Genomic DNA, 20,521 nt, shown 5'->3' with positions numbered 1-20,521 from the left:
GCCTGGCTAATAGCAATTGAGGGACCTATCCTCCATGAACTCATCTAGTTCTTTTTTTGAGTTTTGTTATAGTCTTGGCCTTCACAACATCCTCTAGCAAAGAGTTCCAAAGGTTGACTGTGCATAGTATGAAGAAATACTCTGGTTTGTTTTAAACCTGCTGCCTAATAGAGTCAATAACACATTACTTTCACCACACAAGGCATGATTTTCATAGATATCTATCCTATACCCCCTTACTTGTGTCTCTTCCAACCTGAAAAGTCCCAGGGTACGTCTATACTAGCTGCCAGATTGGTGGGTAGTGTTTGGTGTATTTGGAATCGATTTATCGTGTCTTGTCTGGATGCAATAAATCGATCCGCTAATCGATGCCCGTACTCCACCTCAGCAGGAGGAGTAAGCGGAGTCAATGGAGGAGCTGTGGCAGCCAACTCACCACCATGAGGACAGCCAGGTAAGTCAAACTAAGATATGCAACTTAGTTGAAGTATCTTAGTTCGAACCCCCCTGCTAGTGTAGCCCAGGCATAAGTATTATTAATCTCTCCTCACATGGAAGCTGTTCCATACCCCTCATCATTTTTGTTGTCCTTTTCCAATTCCAATACATCTTCTTGAGAGGGGGTGAATACTCTGCCTGGAGTATTCAAGATATGGTGTATCATGGATGTATATAGAGGTAATATATTTTGTCTTATTATCTCTTAAGTGTTTCCCAACCTTCTGTTAGCTTTCTTGACTGCTGCTGCACATTGAGGGGATATTTTTGGAGAGAGCTATCCACACTGACCTAGATCTTTCTTGAGTAGTTAGAGCTAATTTAGACTCCATCTTTTTATATGGACAGTTGGGATTAGGTTTTTCCAATGTGCATTACTTTACATTTATCAACATTCAATTTCATCTGTCATTTTGTTGCCTAGTCACCTAGTTTTGTGAGATCCCTTTGTAACTCTTCAAAGTCTGCATTTGATTTAACTATCTTTGGTAGTTTTGTATCATCTGCAAATTTTGCCACCTCACTGTTTACCCCTTTTTCCAGATCATTTATGAATGTTAAATAGTACTGGTTAGGGCTGTCACTCCTCCAGGACTGGCCTGGAGTCTCCAGCCTTAAAATTAATCTTTAATTAAAGATTGTCATGTGATGAAATCTCCAGGAATATAGCTAACCAAAATTGACAACCTTACTACTGCTCCCAGTACAGACCCATGGGGGACACCATTATTTATCTCTCTAGTCTGAAAACTGGCAGTTTGTTCCTACCCTTTGTTTCCAATCTTTTAAATCTAGGTCTGATCCATGAGAGGACCTTCCTTTTTATCCCATGACAGTTTACTTTGCTTAAGAGCCTTTGGTAATGGACCTTGTCAAAGGCTTTCTGCAAATTTAAGTACACTATCCAGTGGATCACCCTTGTCCACATGCTTGTTGACGATCACCACCCTCATTACCTATTTCTAGAACATTCTTTCCAAGTCCTCTGAGCTGTTCCAGCACAGACAGCAGGATTGTAAAGATGCTCCTAGACTCACTTTGCTGGCAAGGGAAATTGATAGCACTCTGCTAATTTTTGACATGTTCATAATGCTTTTATGTGTGAACTGGGAATATGCAACTTCCTCTCTTAAGTGAGTCCTGTACTGAGAGCTGATGAGAGGGAGAGGCAATTGTACTGGGCCCTTGAGCACAGGGGGAGCTTCAAAATGTCAGTGTAAATAAAGTGAAATGTGAGGCGGTCAGGCTCCACTGAACATGATGTACTAGGGCCCAAAATTTCTCTTGATGGGCCTGCCTATGTTTCTTAGTGTTTTGAAGATACAGCTGGCTGTCGTAGCGCACCAGAGAGGCATAGAATGTATGCATTAAACGGATTGTATAAATCTCAATGGATTAACTCAACACAACTTGGGCTAAAATTTTCAAGCGTATTGTCCTATTGAAAGCCCATGTAATTTAGGCACTTAAGTATGGGATTCATGAGGGATTTAGGCTGAGCACTGCAGCACTTAACTTTTCAGCCCCCTGCCACCAAGTGGAATTTACATCCCCAAGTTATGCATCAGGGCTCCCTATACAATGCCTGAGGAGAGTGAGGTGCTTAAAAAAGGGGGCATGTTACATGGGGAGTTGCCCAAGTTAGCCAGTAGACAATGCTGAGGAGAAAGGTAGAGTCTAAGCCCCACCCCTCAAATGACTTAAGCACCAACTGTGGGCTAAAGGGAGGTGCCTTTCTACCCTTCAGATTCACAGCCATGAACCCTCTCTTGAAGTTAGGTGCCTAAAGCAGCTCAGTCTTTTCTCAAGAAAAAACGAGGTGCAACCTATACCCAACACTCATGCAGGATGTGGGAGCTGTGAGTGCAAATTCCCATTCTGCCTGAGTCACAGGGAATTGACTACAGGTCTACCGCTGCCCGGATGAGTGCCCTAACCACAGAGAAGATGTCTTGTGCTTGAATGAAAATTCACAGGTAAGACAAATTTCCTTTTTAAAATTAATAGTGTGCTTGGAGCCTATGTGTGGGTACGTTTTATGTTTCTAAATAAAAAGAAAAAAAATTATATGTGGCACTAACTCTTGTACACATTTTAATTGTTAGTTACACCACAGAGACTGTAATGACTGTATCTGCTATTGGTCATATGGCTATTATATAGTCACTTGGCTTTTAGACATGAAATTTTATAGAATCTCTCATCACCCTATGTGAAATTTTGTGGTCGTTGATGAGGACTCAAAATGAACTTTCAAGTTGTGAAGTACTTGCTGCCTGTTGTGTAGGTATGACAGATATGGCAGTTTCCTGCACTGTCTTTGGGAGCTCAGACTGTATTAAGTTAATGTACCATTGCGGGTCAGGGATCATATGTAATTCCATGGGGAAGGTGACCGCTGCTCCTCTAGGAGCTAAGAGTAATGGTGGGTGATTGGGCAAATTCATTCCGGTTGTAACACCTCTAGAAAAATAACACCATTGGGAAAAATCCTAGACGGGAGAGCCTGAGGCTCATATCTCTACCTAAGTCACATGATGGTTGAGGAGCTGGGAGCCTACAGCCTCAAGGGACCCCAGAGGGGGCATACAGATGCAGTTACCCTGAACTGTGGCAATATTTACATAAATCCTGTTTTGTTTTTTAAGAGTTCTGCGTCTATTATTCTAAGAATTGTGTAGGTGCATAAGTGAGCCAGCTTCAGCTGTCTTACTCATTAGGTGCGCTGAGAATCAGGCCCCCAGCATTTGATGAGGATGCTTCAGCTGATGTACATGTGGGCATAGGCATAGCAGTGACAATAGGCTGTTGCTTTTTACAAATCTGGCTGTACAGCTGTGACACCACCCCATATTCTTAATAGAAATATTGTTATAATCATATTATAGCATAACTATGATGTGTTTTGTGCAAGATAAGGTATGTGAGATATCACTGGAAAGGTTATGATTTACTGAATATGATTATTCTATTTGTATGCATGTATCATTTCTGTATCCGTAGTCAGGAACATTGATTATGTATCAATTACAAGTGGGTTTACGCCTGGGGAATGTCCACCAGATAGAATGCAATCAGTCTGGATGGGCCATTAGAGAGAACAATATATCTTAGACGATGTTTGTCACCTTCCTGGAAAGCCTTCCTGTGGACACTGCAAATAAACTTTTGACTCATGGCTGCTTTGACACTGCAGGGTCATGTGATCCTGTCACCTGGTACTGGACTCCATGATAGAACACCAGTATTTTTCCGGGGGGATGGGGGGAAACCAGGGAACCACACTGGGAAACAAAGGGTTCCCGCCATATGTAAAACCTCTTTAAGGCAGGGTAGTGACTTAGTCAGGGTTGGTTCTTCACTGAATCCCCACCCAAGATAACTGCTGGAAATATCTAAGAAGCAAAGGTGGGGGAGGACTGAGCCCAGGCTGGGAAGGTGTCTGGCCCGTGAAAGAAATACCTGGAGTTTTAAGCTGCAAGAACCTACAAGCCTACAAGAACCTTTGCAATCTGCCTAAAACATTTAGGGTGAGAAACTACTACTTGTAACCAGTTTTTTAGTATCTTAAGCTTAATTAAGTTTTTGTGTATTTTGCTGGGTAATCTGCTTTTATCTGTGCTATCCTTTATAATCACTTAAAATCTATCTTTTGTAGCTAATAAACTTTTTTGGTTTCTCTAAACAAATTCGTAACTGGGGAGGGGAGGCAAAAAGCTGGGCATATCTTCCTCCACATTGAGGGAGGGAGCGGATTTCACTCACTTATGCTGTACGGTTCTCTGTGCTGCGCAAGCTGATATTTTGGGTTTGCACTCTAGAGATGGGTGTGCACTTGAGCAGGGGCGGCTCTAGAAAATAGGCTGCCCCAAGCAGCGCGGTGTGCTGCGCCGCCCTTCCTCGGTCCCGCGGCGGGTCCCCTCTTCCCGCGGCTCCGGTTGAGCTCCCGCGGCAGGTCCACCGGAGCCCCGGGACGAGCGGACCTCCCGCGGGCACGGCTGCGGACGGTTCGCGGGTCCGGCGGCTCCGCTTGAGCTGCCGCAGTCATGCCTGCGGGAGGTCCAGCCGAGCCGCGGGACGAGCGCCCCCTCCGCAGTCATGCCTGCGGCAGGTCCGCTCGTCCGCGGCTCCGGTGGACCTCCCGCAGGCATGACTGCGGCAGGTCCACCGGCCCAGCCTGCCGCCCCCTAGATTTGGCCGCCCTAGGCAACAGCTTGGTTTGCTGGTGCCTAGAGCCGCCCCTGCACTTGAGTACTGGGTGTGTCCCTACGTGTGTGTGCTGGAGGAGGCTTGAGGGCCTGGCTCAGCAGGATAAGGTATGAGAGCCCAGGCTGATGGAACAGGTGGGCTCAGTGGTACCCCAGTATGTCAGGTGGCACCCTCGAGTAGAGGGATAACCCGTCACAATAGCCACCTGACATATGCTGTCCCAAGTATTGCCAACAGGTTTTTCCAGATCATAATCATGAAGCAGGAAGTTGGAAGGATAATCAAAGGACAATTTTCTAGTACATGGGGAGAGGCAGGAAGAAACTGCACATAGTGGCCATTCAGAGGTGAATGGAGGGGAAACTGTGACTTGGTGGGAAGGAAGATAAAGATACAGCAGCAATCAAGCTACTACCCTGACTTTTGTGTGGCCAGGAAAGAAGAAATGTTGGAGATCAAGGGTGGGCTCCTGTCATTATAGTGTGTAAAATTGAGGAATAATTTAAAGCAACAAGTAGACCGGCGTAGGCAACCTATGGCATGCGTGCCAAGGGCGGCACACGAGCTGATTTTTCAGTGGCACTGCCCGGGTCTTGGCCACTGGTCTGGGGGGCTCTGCATTTTAATTTTATATGAAGCTTTTTAAACATTTTAAAAACTTTATTTACTTTGCATACAACAATAGTTTACTTATATATTATAGGCTTATAGAAAGAGACCTTCTAAAAACGTTAAAATGTATTACTGGCCTGCGAAACCTTAAATTAGAGTGAATAAATGAAGACTCAGCACACCACTTCTGAAAGGTTGCCGACCCCTGATGCAGACATTAACTTTTAGTAGCTGAAAGCCTGTACTAGCCTGTCACAGGAGTAATTCATGAAGTTGTGTGTAAAAGAAGTAAAAAAGTCTGAGACCGTAAGGGTTGGACAGTGACAGACCACAAAACCTGGTAATGACTGAACCTGGTGATACTCTAAATAAGAAGAGCTCTCAACCATGCTTGTAGCTGGTTCCATTGCTTCACACTGACTACAGTTAATTCTAAGCTCCAGAGTGACATACAGAATCAGGTTTCTGGAATATTATGATATACAGATATATCTTATGATATATAGAGAAATGGGGAATTTGTGTTGCCACTTTGTGACCGTATAGGGGTTGTTCCCAGCCTAAGTGTGGTCCAATGGCCCTTTGTCCTGCTGCAACAGTCCCTTAGTGCTAATATATTTGAAACTGATACAGATTTTCTGGTCCCTGTATGCAGGCATTATCTCTTCTACTACCATGTAAGGGGAACACAGATATATTGCAAAGTTGACTGAATTTCCATATTTTGTGATTCCACAGCCGCCTCCATTTCTAGTTGTGTGACTCTGTCTCCCCTTCTGCCTTCTTGTTCTGTTTTCTGTTGTGTTGCCTGATTTGGGGAGGGTTAGTAGGGACAGTGGAATTTATCCACTTAATTTAGTTTTATTTAATAATTAATTTTCTAATTAATTAAGAATGTTAGTAATAATTAATAGATATAAATAATATGGGTATGGCTCGCCAATATGTGTGATCAGAAGATAAAAGTTCGTCTTGAATCAGGCTTCACAGAATTTAATACAAGGAGATTGGGGTATAACAGGAATTTACACTGAGACAAAGTTTAGTCAAACAAGACCTTTTATTTAAAACCAATAAAACAAGAAGTAAATGTAAAATGTTAAAAGCAGTTTGATTACAAAGTTACAAAATATCACAGTTCTTTAGGAGATATGATATGATCTTACACAGTTCTAATGCATTTTGCAGCAAATAGTACTAAAGTGAATTTCACACCTCTGCTAGAGGAAGTATAGTTATAAAGAAACTGGTTATGAATTAAACCCTTCTTAGCATAGATGCTTAGAGGTGAAATAAGAATTGGTTCATACTTACAACTTTGAAAAGAATTAATACTACGACTTAGTATTGACAGCTTTCATAGGAGAAAGAGGCTTCGAAGCAAGTTGAGACGATGGAGAGTAGAAAGATGGTATCGCCTACCTAATGGAGGATTGTCACCCTTTTTATAGGGAGAAATCCTTCCTCCTATGCCCAAATTTGTCTTTCCCCCATGGAAAGATGAGGGTACCTGTTTTCATAGGCTGACCTTTTGTGTGCATACTAATGACAGCTATGTAGCATCTTGCGGGTGTACGTGTTACATTTGTGGGCAGAAAAACCCCACTTTTCACCCTAACTAGGTGAAAGGTTAGTAAACATTCAAAAGGTCCCTAGACATTTTGCGTAGGTTTGTATCCTATTATTACTTTTCTGAGTAAGGGTCTTAAAGGTTGCTGTCAGCGTCACAGAGGAAATAGGCCAGGATGTCTGGCCTAGAAGTTTCTAGGTATCTTGCATTACAGCTATTGCAAATTCTATTAATCTATGCAGCTTACACACTTTATCAAAAAGACATTTTATACAGACCAACAGATTAATCCTCAGGGCTACAGTTGCCAGTTGTCCTTATGTTCCCATTGTGCTGGTGTCCTGACTCACTCACTACTTTGATCTTAAAGCCTTTTGTATTGCCAGCAGGCAGGGGTGAAAGTAACTTAAAGGACTTACTCCACAGTACTGTGGAAGGGGAGGGGCCTCAACTGGAAGAGGCGTGGCCTCTATCGGAAGAGGTGGGGCCTTTAAATCCTGGGGCTTTTAAATCAGGATTTAAAGAGCTCAGGGATTCAGCTGAAGCTAGGAGCCAGGCCCTTTAAATTAACCCCAGAGCTCCCAGCTGCAGAGGTGGCTGGGAGCCCTGGGGTTTGGGCAGAGGTGAAAGTAATTTACATTTCTTACCCATATGGTCCAATCGCAAGCAACCCACCCACCTCTCCTACGTACTTCATGGATCCCTCCCATTGCATGACATAGATAGAGAAAATAAAGCTACTATTACTACTACCAGTACTGTCTGTAATAAAACTTTACTATTGGAATAAACCTGAAAAAGTGAAAACTCACTGTCACATTTTTCTCTGTGTCTTTCCTCCTCCTCCAGCCAGGCTGCCGATGCTAGGCTCTGTGCTTTCTCCCTACCCACTCAGCAGCTGCTGCAGAGGCTTCCCTCTAACTTGCAGCAGGGAGACTGCCTCCTGCATAAGAACAGTTTAAACTCAGTTGTTCCCTGATGGTTCAGCCCCCAGGGTTAAGAGAGGTTTCTGGCATCTTTGTTAATTTCACTCCCAGTTGTTGGGGGAGGGCAGGGGGGAAGCTGTGTGTAACCATGGCAGGGGCAGTTCTTTTCTGCCCCCTGGATGAGGGGATCTCCAATACTACTAAAATACAATAGTAGGGGCCGGTTGCTGGGGTCGGGGCAATCGGCAGCAGGCTGCAGCTGCATTGTTTGTGACACACACATTCATACATACATACAGACTGTATGTATGTGTATGAATGTGTCACAAACAATACAGCTGCAGCCTGCCACCGACCAGCAGCAACCCCAGCAACCGCCCCTGTGGGCTGCTGCCTGCAGAGAGCCAGCAGGTGCCGCTGGGCTGGGTCTGCCAAGGAGTAAGTAACCAAGGCAAAAACCACAGCCAGCCAGCCAGGGAAGGAGCCCGGCGGAGGAGGAGAGGAAGGGAAAGTCAGGGGTGAATGAAGGACTACTGGAATAGCCTTCATGAAATATACAAGATATTTAAAGAAAGTTTTATCAAAAAGAGATCTGAGATTGCACCTGCTGTCCTTAGGACATTTCAAGTGTTTAAATCAATATATAAAGAGGGTGGATTGGAATGAAAACTACTATTTCTTTCAAAGGAGGCACAATAATTTCGCTGAATATTCAGTTTTCCCCTCCAATCCCTTTGTGGTTTTGTCTATGGGGGCTATTTGCTTTCCCTGTAAATCTTTAGTTGCTTTAGCAAAATTGCTTTGCCCAAAATAAACCCTAATCATCATGACACATCTTTCCACCATGTTCTCCATGTTTTTTGTGTTTTTTTTAAACAGTAACATTTCAAAGAGGATCTGCAAGCAGTTTGGACATCACAACCATGATCCTCTTCTGGGGAGGGAATGGGATAGATTTGAACTTGGAAATGGTTCCTGATCTTGATTGTGTTTAGGAGATCCCCTCATCCTGGGGGCAGAAAAGAACTGCCCCTGCCAGGGGCGGCTCTACAAATTTGGCCGCCCCAAGCAGTCATGGCCGGGAGGCGCCCCCGAGCCGCGGGAGCAGCGGACCTCCCGCAGGCATGACTGCGGAGGGTCCGCTGGTCGCGCGGCTCGGCTGGACCTCCCGCAGCTGCGGGCGGTTCGCTGGTCCGGCGGCTCCGGTTGAGCTGCCGCAGGCATTCCTGCGGGAGGTCCAACCGAGCCGCGGGACCAGCGAACCGCCCGCAGTCATGCCTGCGGGAGGTCCACTGGAGCCGCCGGCCGAGCGTCCCCTCCGCAGTCATGCCTGCGGCAGGTCCGCTGCTCCCGGGGCTCCGGTGGACCTCCCGCAGGCATGACTGCGGCAGGTCCGCCGGCCCAGCCTGCCGCCCCCCCAGGAAAGGGCCGCCCCAGGCGGGTGCTTGCCCCGCTGGGCTCTGGAGCCGGCCCTGGCCCCTGCCATGGTCACACACACCCAACAACAACTGGGAGTGAAATTAACAAGGATGCCAGAAACGGCTCCTAACTCTGGGCACTGAACTGCACAGGGAACAGCTGGAGTTTAAACTCTTCTTTTGCAGGCAGCAATAGCAGGCATCTCAGTCAGTCTACTGCAAGCTAGAGCCTAGAGGAAAACCCCTGCTGGGGGGAATGGGGAGGAATTCAGAGCCTTGTCTGTAGCCTGGCTGGAGGAGGGGGAGGGAGGAGACAGAATCATAGAATCTCAGGGTTGGAAGGGACCTCAGGAGGTCATCTAGTCCAACCCCCTGCTCAGTGACAGTGAGTTTTCCCCTTCCACCTGCTTTTATTAGCTCAGGATTTAAGCTGTGCAGCCAAATGCTTGTATTTGTTGTGTATATTAGTAGGAGAGATCCCCTCATCCCCGGGGACAGACAGGGACTGCCCCTGCCATTGTCAAACACACCCTCCCCTCGACCCCCTCCTCCCAGCTACTGTGAGTGAAATTAACAAGGAGGCCAGAAACCTAGCCCTGGGGGCTGAACCATCAGGGAACAGCTGAGTTTAAACTATTCTTATGCAGGGAGCAGGCTTCTCTTTCCCTCCCTCAGTCAGTCTCCTTTTCTTACTGGTCCTCCGTATGGGTGCATACCAGCTTACTTTCACCTCTGCCAGCAGGTCATCACTTTGCATGGATTCGTCAGAGAGAGGGTTACTATGTTACAGCTATGTTACAACAGTGGGTGTGAAAGATGGTTCTGGGGAGTTGAGGATGAGAGAGAAAAAGTTTCACCACTTCAAGGAGCAGAAGTTTTCAGGATTAGACCTGTCATCATAGCTTATTGAGAGCGTTATGCTGGCTGCAAAAGGCATACAGTCCAGGAAAATGATTTGTAGACTGAGTGCTGCATAGGAGCTGCTAACACAACAAAGCCCTCTACCTTTGTGGCGTCCCACTGAAATCAATGGGATTGTTGTAAAGGTGCTAGGGTCTGTTAACATAGCCTAATGCAGGATAAGGCCCATAGTTTGCCTGGGCCAAGAAAAAACAATGTCATTGCTGGCTCAAAGTGTGACTGCTTCAACATTTTCAGTCAACATTTTCTTCACCTTTAGCAATGTAGACCCCAGTCCTGCACGGAGCTCTGCCTGGCTTTAGGGGTACACCTGGGCAAAGCTCATTGCGGGAGTGGGACCTTAAATCATATTTTGAAAAACTGCCCCAAGGTTTTGTTTTAGGTTGGATTTGCCTTAATAGTTCAAATATTTTTTCCTTTTTGAAAAGCCTTTTTTTTTCTTAATTTTTAACGTTTTGGCACGTAAGCGTCTCGGGGGCAGTCCTGGGGTTTGTTCTGTTGTTGTTGCTTTAACCGTGTTTCTTAAAGTTGCAAAAACACCCCAACAATCCCCAACCTCTCACCCCTGCTCCTGTTCTGTGGGACACAAACAAGTAGGAACGCAACACTCCAGCCTCCCCTGCGCCTCCCCCCCCTCTCAGCGCAGCATGGCACAGCCCGGCGAGCGCCTCGCGGTAGAGCGCAGCCGACTGCCCACGCCCCGCCCCGCCCCCTCGCAGGCTGTGACGCAACAGCCACCCCCCATTCGGCCGCGTCTTTCTCCTTTGCGCCTCGCGCTCCTGCGTGATGACATCACACCACGATACCGATAAAAGCCCCGCGCGGCGGCGGCTTCCGCCTTTTGAGAGGCCTGAGCGCTGGCGAGATGGCGCCGGTGAGTGAGCGGGGCGGGCGCGTGGCCGCCCGGCGCCCGCGGGAGGGTTAGACAAGCCCGGTACCGCTGCGCCGGACCTCGCTGCCCGTTTGCTCCCGTGAGGGGGAGGGGCGGCTCTGCGCCAGGCTGTCGCTGCGGGCCGGGGCGGCTGATGTGGGTCGCGCTCACCCCGCAGATGGCTCCAGTGGGACTCGGTCCCGCCTCAGTGCAGCCTGACAGGTCCTTCCCCCCCCCTTGCGTTAAGGCTGACCCAGTCCCGCGGCGGAACACTGAGGGCGGGGGGCCAAGGGCCGTGGCTGGGGGCTTATAAAGCGGGTAGCCCATGAACGTAGGAGTCAGGCCTGCAGAGCTCGCGCTGTAACTGCGGGCTAAACGCTTACCTGCGCCCGTGCCTCAGTTTCCCCACAGTCGAGCTAACGCCTCACTGCCTTGCCGCGGTGGTTACTAGCCTCGCAAAGTGAGTTGTCGTCTTGAGGTGAAAGGCACCATGTAAGGGCACAGCCCGTTCAAACTGGGTCTTTGGATAGCGTGACTCGGACCCTGTGAAATCTCAACTGTGCCTTGATCGCTGTGTGCGCAGGCTGAGATTTTCAGACGTGAGTACTTAGCTAGGCAGGTGAATCCATATTTAAGCACCTTAGTAAAAGTGGCCCGCTTTCTTTCAGAGGTGCTGAAGACTCCCTGATCCTATTCATTTGAATGGAGCTGGGGGTGCTCATGGAGGCACCTTTTTTGGTTAGCATTTTCAAACGTGGGTGCCTAAAGTCTCCATCCTCTGAGCATGTTTTGTTGCTGTACTGTCTGTCTGTTTGGGGAGTTGGCCAAGTTGACTTTTAATGCCAATTTGGTAAGAGCTTTCAGTACTTATAGTAAGTAGACTGGTAATGAGAAGTCCTATAACTGATATGATCTATAGAATAAGAAACTAAGGCCTACAGCAAGAAGGCTTTGCTAGTATAATTACACCAGTATAGTTAAACTCTTATATTTGTATAAAAGTGCTGGCATGAGCTATACCAGTTAAAGTGCCTTTACACGGGTGAAACTCCAACTACAGTAGGGCTTTTACCAGCATAGTTATGTTAGTCTGTATCCACAAAAACAACAAGGAGTTCGGTGGCACTTTAGAGATTAACAGATTTATTTGGGCAAATAAATCTGTTAGTCTTTAAGGTGCCACCGAACTCTCGTTGTTTTAGTAAAACATGTAACTCCCTCTCTGACATAACAATTCAATAAAATGCATAAGTTTAGCCTAGACTTTAGAAGCCAGTGTAATCAGCTCTTTGTCCAGGAGGTGTCAGGCAATTGTGTGGCCTACTCCTTGCAAGAGATAGTGAATGAGTCCATTTAATGATAGTATAAATAAACTAACAAACAGGATTCTGTTTTCATGCAGATGTCCCTGGTAGTAGTAGGGTTTTGCTTTTTGTTCTTTTTTAAAGTGTGTAGGGGGAGGTGGGGGAGTGATATGTAATAACTAGTTGACTTATTTTTAAAGCAAAAAGACAGAAGGTCAAAAAAATCAGCTTGGAAGTTTAGCCTTGACCTCACCCATCCTGTAGAAGATGGAATATTTGATTCTGGAAATTTTGTAAGTAGCTTTATTATTCATATTCTTAATAAACAACTTTATAATATGTTTAAGTATATATGGAGATCAGACCACAGCTTAATTTATTTTTTTTAATAATTGGAGATATTCCTCTCTCCTAGAACGACCTTGAAAGGTCATCGAGTCCAGCCCCCTGCCTTCACTAGCAGGACCAAGTACTGATTTTTGCCCCAGATCCCTAAGTGGCCCCCTTAAGGATTAAACTCACCACCCTAGGTTTAGCAGGCCAATGCTCAAGCCACTGAGCTATCCCTCTGCCCCAGCTGATAAAGTATATTAATTATGAGTTTAAAAATTTGATTGTCAGTCAGTATAGTTTTATCTTTTAAATAAATGTTTGTTAAAAAGGCGTGAATTTTCAAACAAAAGTATGAAACATCTTTTATAGAGAAGAAATTTTATTAATTACATTAAAAGTGTTGTTCAAGATTGTTAGAGGTTGTTTCAGTTGCTTACAGCAAGATTTTACTGTGATATGTACATAACATGTACAGTACATTTGGATTTTTAACATGTGCTATCTGGCTAGGGTCCCTTCCCTAGTGCATACCTAGGGCACCATTCCCTAGTGTTCTTTTTTCCTCTTTTATTGAAATAGGAACAGTTCCTAAAGGAGAAGGTTAAGGTCAATGGAAAAACTGGAAACCTGGGGAACGTAGTTCACATTGAACGTTTTAAGAACAAGATCACAGTCATATCTGAGAAGCAGTTCTCTAAAAGGTGGGCATCGTTTTTATCTATAAGGTGGTTGTTGATTTGCTTGTCCTTTTATACATATTATGGTTCAATTGATTCTGAATTATGATTAGGTGGACAGGATATAATTTAATTCTGATATGATCTAGTGTAAAATAGTGTAATATCTAATTTTCTTAACATGTAAATATTAGTGACTTAAGCCAGGCCTACACACAGTTTTTGTATCAATTTAACTTATGCTTAGCCATGTGATGTGTTTTTGTACAGAAATAATTAAATCAGTATACCCCTCGTGTGAACTAAGGCTATGTCGACACTACAAACTTTACAGTGGCACAGCTGTGCCCCTGTAAGGTCTCTCACGTAGTCACTCTATGCCGACGGGAGAGAGCTCTCCCATTGGCATAATTAAACTACCCCCAGCAAGCGGCATAATTAAACCACACCCCTGACTGACAAAAAGGCTTGCGTCGACATAGTCACGGTGTTTGATAAAGTTGCCTTATACAGGGTTAGCTTATTCCCCATAATTTAGGGGAATATGCTGTATCACAGGGGTCAGCAACCTTTCAGAAGTGGTGCGCTGAGTCTTCATTTATTCACTTTAATTTAAGGTTTTGCGTGCCAGTAATACATTTTAACGTTTTTAGAAGGTCTCTTACTATGTCTATAATATATAACTAAACTATTGTTGTATGTAAAAAAGTAAATAAGGTTTTTAAAATGTTTAAGAAGCTTCATTTAAAATTAAATTAAAATGAAGAGCCCCCCGGCCCGGTGGCCAGGACCTGGGGAGTGTGAGTGCCACCGAAAATCAGCTCATGTGCCACCTTCGGCACGCATGCCATAGGTTGCCTACGCCTGCTGTATCAGAATAAGCACTTTTATATTGCATCCACACTGGGGAATTTGTGGGGGATTGTACCCCCTTAACAGTTAAGGATTACAGTTTGTGTGTGTGTAGATAAGCTTTTAGGATGGGGAGAATACTAAACTAAGTGTGCTAGTGTCAGTTTCTAGTGCTTTGACATCACTGTCTTCACTGCCATAGCACAGTGTGATAGTGAAGTATAACATACTGCAAACATTTGATACTTCAGGAATGAAATTCTGAGTATGAAGTAGTTAATATTATACATGTAGTCCATTTTAGTTTCTGAACAGGGGTGTTAGGCATGGTGACCTTTGGAAATATTCAATGTCTACTAAAAACTGCAATTTTTGTATTTGTTACATTCATAAAATTGAATCCTGATTGTCACACAGAAGACAGCAATAAGTCTTATGAGAGAATGTTAATTGATATTTACCTTTTTTAAAGGTATCTGAAATACCTCACAAAGAAATATCTCAAGAAGAACAATCTTCGTGACTGGCTTCGTGTGGTCGCATCTGATAAGGAGACATATGAGCTGCGCTACTTCCAAATCAGTCAAGATGAGGAAGGATCAGAGTCTGAGGAATAAATGAAGCTTTTACTGAAAGCTTTATACTCTTAAACAGCGTACAAAAGACTAAACATCTATTTATGAAAGCACTTTAACTTATTGGTGAATAAAGGTTTTGTACACTGTTTCAAAAAAAGTTCCTGCTGAAGTGTGGTCAGCATCAGCTTACTAACCTTTCTTGCACTTTCATTCACAGTAAAAGGCCAGTGTAGAGACTTGTACTTCGTTTGCAATTCTCTTTCATTGGGGTAAATCAGGAGTAACTTAGGAAGTCAGTGGAGTTCCAGTGGTGTAGTAAAACTAGTGAAAGAGAGGAAAATTGGGCACTTTGCGCTTGCATTTACATTAAATTTGCATACATTCAGAACACATACTCACATTTGGGTTTTGGCAGGCACATTCTTATAGGACTTCTTGTGACTCTAGAAGGCCTTTGACCACCATATTGTTTTAACACTATATTGTTCAAATTAGGTAAAATAAGGGTTGAAGGTGTAATGTACATATATAATTATCAAAGAAAAGCAAGATTTTGATGATGCTCAAGAATGTGATCTGCTTATATACAGAAAATAACGAGTAAAGTGCCATGTGCGAACATGTAGCTTATATCCCTAAATTAGAATACAAATAACAAATAAATGTCATTTAGTATTTTCAGTTATCACCAAGTTTTCTAGTTTAATCCCCACTACTGGAGTATTTTAAAAACTAAAATAAGGAATAAATATTTAGTTTTATTTCTCCAGTGAAATAAAATCTGAGTCCCCATTGATAGTCACATTTAAAACATCGCATCTTGCCCTCTTTTTGAATTTAGAATTTCTTTCCCTAATCCCGAATTTAATTTTTTTGCTCAGTTGGCTGACTAGCAGTTGTGTATTTAAAATCAAAGGATCCCACACCAAGGATGAAATAATTCAAACTTTAAAATATCAGAATAAAATGGATTTTCTTCATATAAGCAAGATCTAGCTGTGGGTATCTTACATAGCAGCATACACCTCTACCCTGATACAACGCTACCTGATAGAACACAAATTCGGATATAACGTGGTAAAGCAGCGCTCTTGGGGGGTGGGGCTGCACACTCTGGTGGATCAAATCAAGTTCAATATAATGCGGTTTCACCTAAAACGCAGATTATTTTTGGCTCTGGAGGACAGCATAATATCAGGATAGAGGTGTACTTAATGCCTGTCCTAAAAAGTGTGTGGTCTAAGGACCAAATTCTAGTTTCATTGAAAGGAATTTTGCCAAAGCCAGAATTTTGGCCATGAACTAGACTGTAAACATGGCGAATTGTGTTAGGGGTTGTTATACATTGTAGAGTTCCCTTTGAGGTTTATGCTGTGTGTTGCACAAGCCTTCAAAATTATTTTAAAAATTTTTTTCTACTAAGTAAAGTTGAGGGATCAAATGGCTCATAGATAGCTAATAAGATAGTTCTAAGATAGCTCAGATAACTGGTGATCAGAAAACTGATGGCTGAAGGTGAAGGGGACAGTCATTTGGAATGAGTTTTGATTTCAGTCCATTACTATGTAGAATAGTCCTTTCTTTGTCTTATTTTCACACTTTTAGTAAATGTAACATTTTAAAAATAGATTAGTTGTATTTTGGTAGCTGAAAGCAGTTGTCTTCTTCCCCCCCTTAGGCAGCAGTGCACAGTAGCTTTGGGCTGGCAGATGATACAAAAAACAGTATTTGGAAGGGGTGTGAAATACTTCTCTGGCCCAATTGAATAATATCCAATAGCCAGTAACTCAATCCAGTTTTTTATTAACAGTTAATCCTAAATTTTTAAGAAACCCAGATTCTACTTGTGGTAGTGTGCATGTGGTTGGAAGTGGGATACTGCTGGCTGAAGGTCTCTATGTGTAAAGATGTCCCTCTAACATTTATGCCCTGTTTTAGGTGAGCTCCTGCATCAAGTTCCCTCCCCAAATCCCTCTCTGTCTCCCAATGGAGGAAGAGAGTCATTAATAGTTCTCTGGAAGTCGTCTTTTAGATCCTGATTAAGCCTGCATAATCGTTTCATGTAAGGATTCCTTTGCCCACTGCGAAGGGGGTAGAATCAGCCACCTCTGCAATATCTGAGTCCAGCAGAGGTGATCCACATGGGTCAGGGAGGATGTGCATAAGAGAAACTAGAGGATTTGCTGGAAGTTTTCCTCCTTTAGTCCCTTCCTAAACATTTTAATGCCTCTATTTTCAGTGGCAGAAAATACTAAATTCCATAAGCAGAGAAGAACCTGATTTTAAAAAGATTTCATTGTGAGTGTCCAAAAAGAATAAAAACATGCATTAAAAAATGTTTGAATTAGAGAACATTTAGATACTTAAATATAGGAGACCATACAAATACAGTTAAGTGAATATTTCTACATCAAACAGGTAGTGGATATTAGTTGCTAAAGTGATTAGAATATTCATTCTGTTCTTTTGCAAGTTAATAGTGAGTAATTTGAAGATTGCTGCACAATGTAGCAAGGGGACACCAACATCTTCCAGGATAAAAGAGGAAATTCATGTTTCCATGTAGTTAAACGGAAAGCCTGAGCAAGGCAGGTGATAATGTAGGTGAGTTTTGTGGAATTAGCAATTTTGTTGCGTATTCCTGTGGTGAACTAGGAAGTTCTAAAAGAATATAACAAAATTTTCTCCTTGAATAGCAAGTCTGAATATACCATTATGAAGTCTGGCTCTAGAAGTGTTTTAAGTTCCTGGTGGATTTCTCTATACCTCAGCAATATGTTTTTGCTGACATTGCATACACAACTACCTCTTCAGAAAACTGCTAAAATACAAGGCAATGCTGAAAAATAAAAAAGTGTTGGCGCAGCCAGCTGTCAAACATTTATAATCCAAATGAAGGAAAGTAAATGTCAAAAAAAAAATGGTTAGGCTCATGTCATTTTTCAATTACAACTGTTCCTAAAATACAGACCGCAAGAGGAAGTTGAAGTTGGAAAATAGCCACAGCTGATCTCAATTGTCATAGCTTTAGTGACTTTAATGGCACTATGACAGTTGACAGCAGCTGAGGATCTTCCCCCACCCACCCAAATGGGGAAACAATACAATAGCAACTCCACTGCTCTGAAGTAATTAATTTTTTAATGTGAAGATGTCTGGCATTTTCAAAATAAACTACCACGTGCCCAATAGTGCACTTGTCTTAGATGACTCTACTTTTGAGGTATTGCGGACAATACCAAGCTGAGAGGGGTTGCAAGTGCTTTGAGCATAGTATTAAAATTCAAAATGATCTGGACAAATGGTCTGAAGTAAATAGGATGAAATTCAATAAGGAAAAATGCAAAGTATTCCACTTAGGAAGCAACAACCGCACACCTACAAAATGGGACGTGACTGCCAAAGTAGTACCGCGGAAAGGGATCTGGGGGGGTCACAGTAGATCACAAGCTAAATTGGATTCAGTGTAACATTGTTGCACAAACATTCTGGGATGTATTAGCAGGAGTGTTTTAAGCAAGATGGAATTCTTCTGCTCTACTTTGCTGATACAGCCTCAACTGTAGTATTGCGTCCTGTTCTGGGTGCCAAATGTCAGGAAAGAGTAGAAAAAATTGGAGAATGTCTGGAGGAGAGCAACAAAAATGATTAAAGGTCTAGAAAACATGACCTATAATAAGCAAAATGATGAAAAGTTTGGGTTTGTTGGAGAAGAGAAAGACTGACTGTTCTCAAGTCTGTACTTGAGAACATAACGGTTCTCAAGTACAGAAAAGGTTGTTACAAGGAGGTGGGAGAAAAATTGTTCTCATTACCTACTGAAGCTAGGACAAGAAGCAATGGGCTTAAATTGCAGCATACTTCCTATCAGGGTTGTTAAGCACTCAAATAAATTGCCTAAGGAGATTGTGGAATCTTGTTCATTGGAGGATTTTAAGATCAGGTTAGACAAATATCTGTCAAGGATGATCTAGAATCGATAATACTTGCTCGTGCCTTACTTGCAGGGGATCGGACTAGATGAGCTCTCGAGGTCCCTTCCGGTCTTATGTTGTGTGAAAACTTGTGACCTTGTTCACAGCCCTGATGGTGGTCTCTCTTCGGGCTGCTAAGATGCACATCTTGAAAAACTCAAAGGTAGGTAGGACAAAGGTTGCCAGACTCCAAAACTATAATTCCCCCTCTGCTTTTGAAACACCTTAGCGATGATGGTCAGTAAATACGGCCCTAGCTCTGAATGACTATAGAATGATAATTGTAGTAGACTTCAGATAAATACTGCTGGTTGAAAATCAGGCCCCTTCCCTGTTGGGTACCTAAAAACTGAGGTCACTAGTCACTTTTGGAAATCTAGGTTGAGGTCCAGGGCAAGGATTTGCTCTTTGTTTGTACAGCATCCAGCACAATTTTTGATCAGAGCCTTTGAAGACTAAATACTTACAAGTATTACTACATGTGTAACAATTTTGTTTCTAATCAGAACTGAAACCAGTCGTGTCTTTACAGCTAACCCAAATTTAACCAATGATGTCCAGAGATGACTAAGAAGTATTGGGCAAAATTCTGCTCTCATTCAGCACAGCATAAATCTGGAGTAACTCCATTGAAGTCATTAGTGTTCTTTGTGTTTATTTGAAAGCCAAAGGCCCTGAATGTTTTTCACAGGAATTTCAGATTTGAACAGTGAAATTAAAAAATAGTGTTAAAAGAGTGTATTTTCCTTGTTGCTCTATTTAGTTAGAGAAAACAAGGCTATTGTTCCAAAAAAAAAAAATGCCCTCCTGTTTCAAAGAGTCACATTGCAAGGCAATAAGCTGCCCTTTCAAACAGGCTGACAACAAAACATGCTGATTAAATGTAACAACCCTGAATCAACAGCTACAGGAGACCACTACCATGTTTTCTGTCCTTTGTTTTAAAGGGTGCTGGCTGTTACTCTTACAATTGTGATTTAGCCTAAGTGAGCCATACACTCATTATTCAAAAGCTATGAAAACAGAATTTGGGATTTCACAGCACGGCAACCTCATTCCATAGCTATGGCTCAGTGCAAACTACAAACACACTCATTTAATGATGTCAAACTGATATTTTACAAAGGAGTTTAATTATTTTCTGAGCACGGCTTGTGTGTTCTGACTGATGATGGCGCGGAATGTTCAAAGGCCCACTTTTCCATGGCCTTCACATATGTGTTGACTTTTCACACACTGAAACAAAATTTCCAAGTGGCTTTTGCTATAAATTGCTCCAGAATTTAGTGTCAAATGAGAAACCTTTTCCTGTAAAGTTACAGCCTAGAAATGATTGATAAATACATACATGCATTCCACTTCTACACTGCGTGGTGCAGAGGGGGCACATTGTACGGCTTCTGTTTTGCAGTGTTTATAAATATAATTTGGGAGGGATTAGTTTTAGCAATTTAAATTTTATTTAAATATCCAAAATCAGGGTTTTTTTCAGGGCTCTCTCATTGTATACACTGTAGTGACTAATGTAAAATAATAAATGTGCATATAATATACATTATTAATTACAGCCGTATATACTGTAATCTTTTGGTAATGGTTCGTAGTGTGCTTTAGCATGGTATTATTTCAAACAGCGCTACGTTAAAGAGCGCTAGCGAATCTTTAGTGTATGTCAGCAGGGTGTGTGTGGCCCATTGATATGCAACCCATTCATGCACGTTTGAAATCACAGCCCCGTAGTCCACATTACTGCTTGATGTAGACAAGCCCTTATC

At 43.1% G+C, this 20,521-nt stretch overlaps 1 protein-coding gene across 2 annotated transcripts; it reads left to right on the top strand.

Annotated features, from left to right (window-relative positions):
- The first annotated feature begins 10,965 nt into the window (after positions 1–10,965).
- Positions 10,966–14,929, top strand: RPL22L1 (ribosomal protein L22 like 1). 2 transcript variants are annotated; one of them, XM_045031053.1, is made up of 4 exons: positions 10,966–11,031; positions 12,533–12,625; positions 13,245–13,366; positions 14,667–14,929. In XM_045031053.1, exons 1-4 carry the CDS (start codon positions 11,023–11,025, stop codon positions 14,809–14,811), a joined length of 369 nt encoding a protein of 122 aa, XP_044886988.1. In that variant the 5' UTR covers positions 10,966–11,022; the 3' UTR covers positions 14,812–14,929. The 2 variants fall into 2 exon arrangements, with proteins under 2 accessions (XP_044886988.1, XP_044886987.1); XM_045031052.1 differs by lacking the exon at positions 10,966–11,031 and adding an exon at positions 11,731–11,878.
- Positions 14,930–20,521: the final 5,592 nt, after the last annotated feature.

Source organism: Mauremys mutica, chromosome 9 (genome assembly GCF_020497125.1).
Source record: "Mauremys mutica isolate MM-2020 ecotype Southern chromosome 9, ASM2049712v1, whole genome shotgun sequence".
In the NCBI taxonomy this organism is placed as follows: Eukaryota; Metazoa; Chordata; order Testudines; family Geoemydidae; genus Mauremys; species Mauremys mutica.
This window is presented reverse-complemented; position numbering and strand designations above follow the sequence as displayed.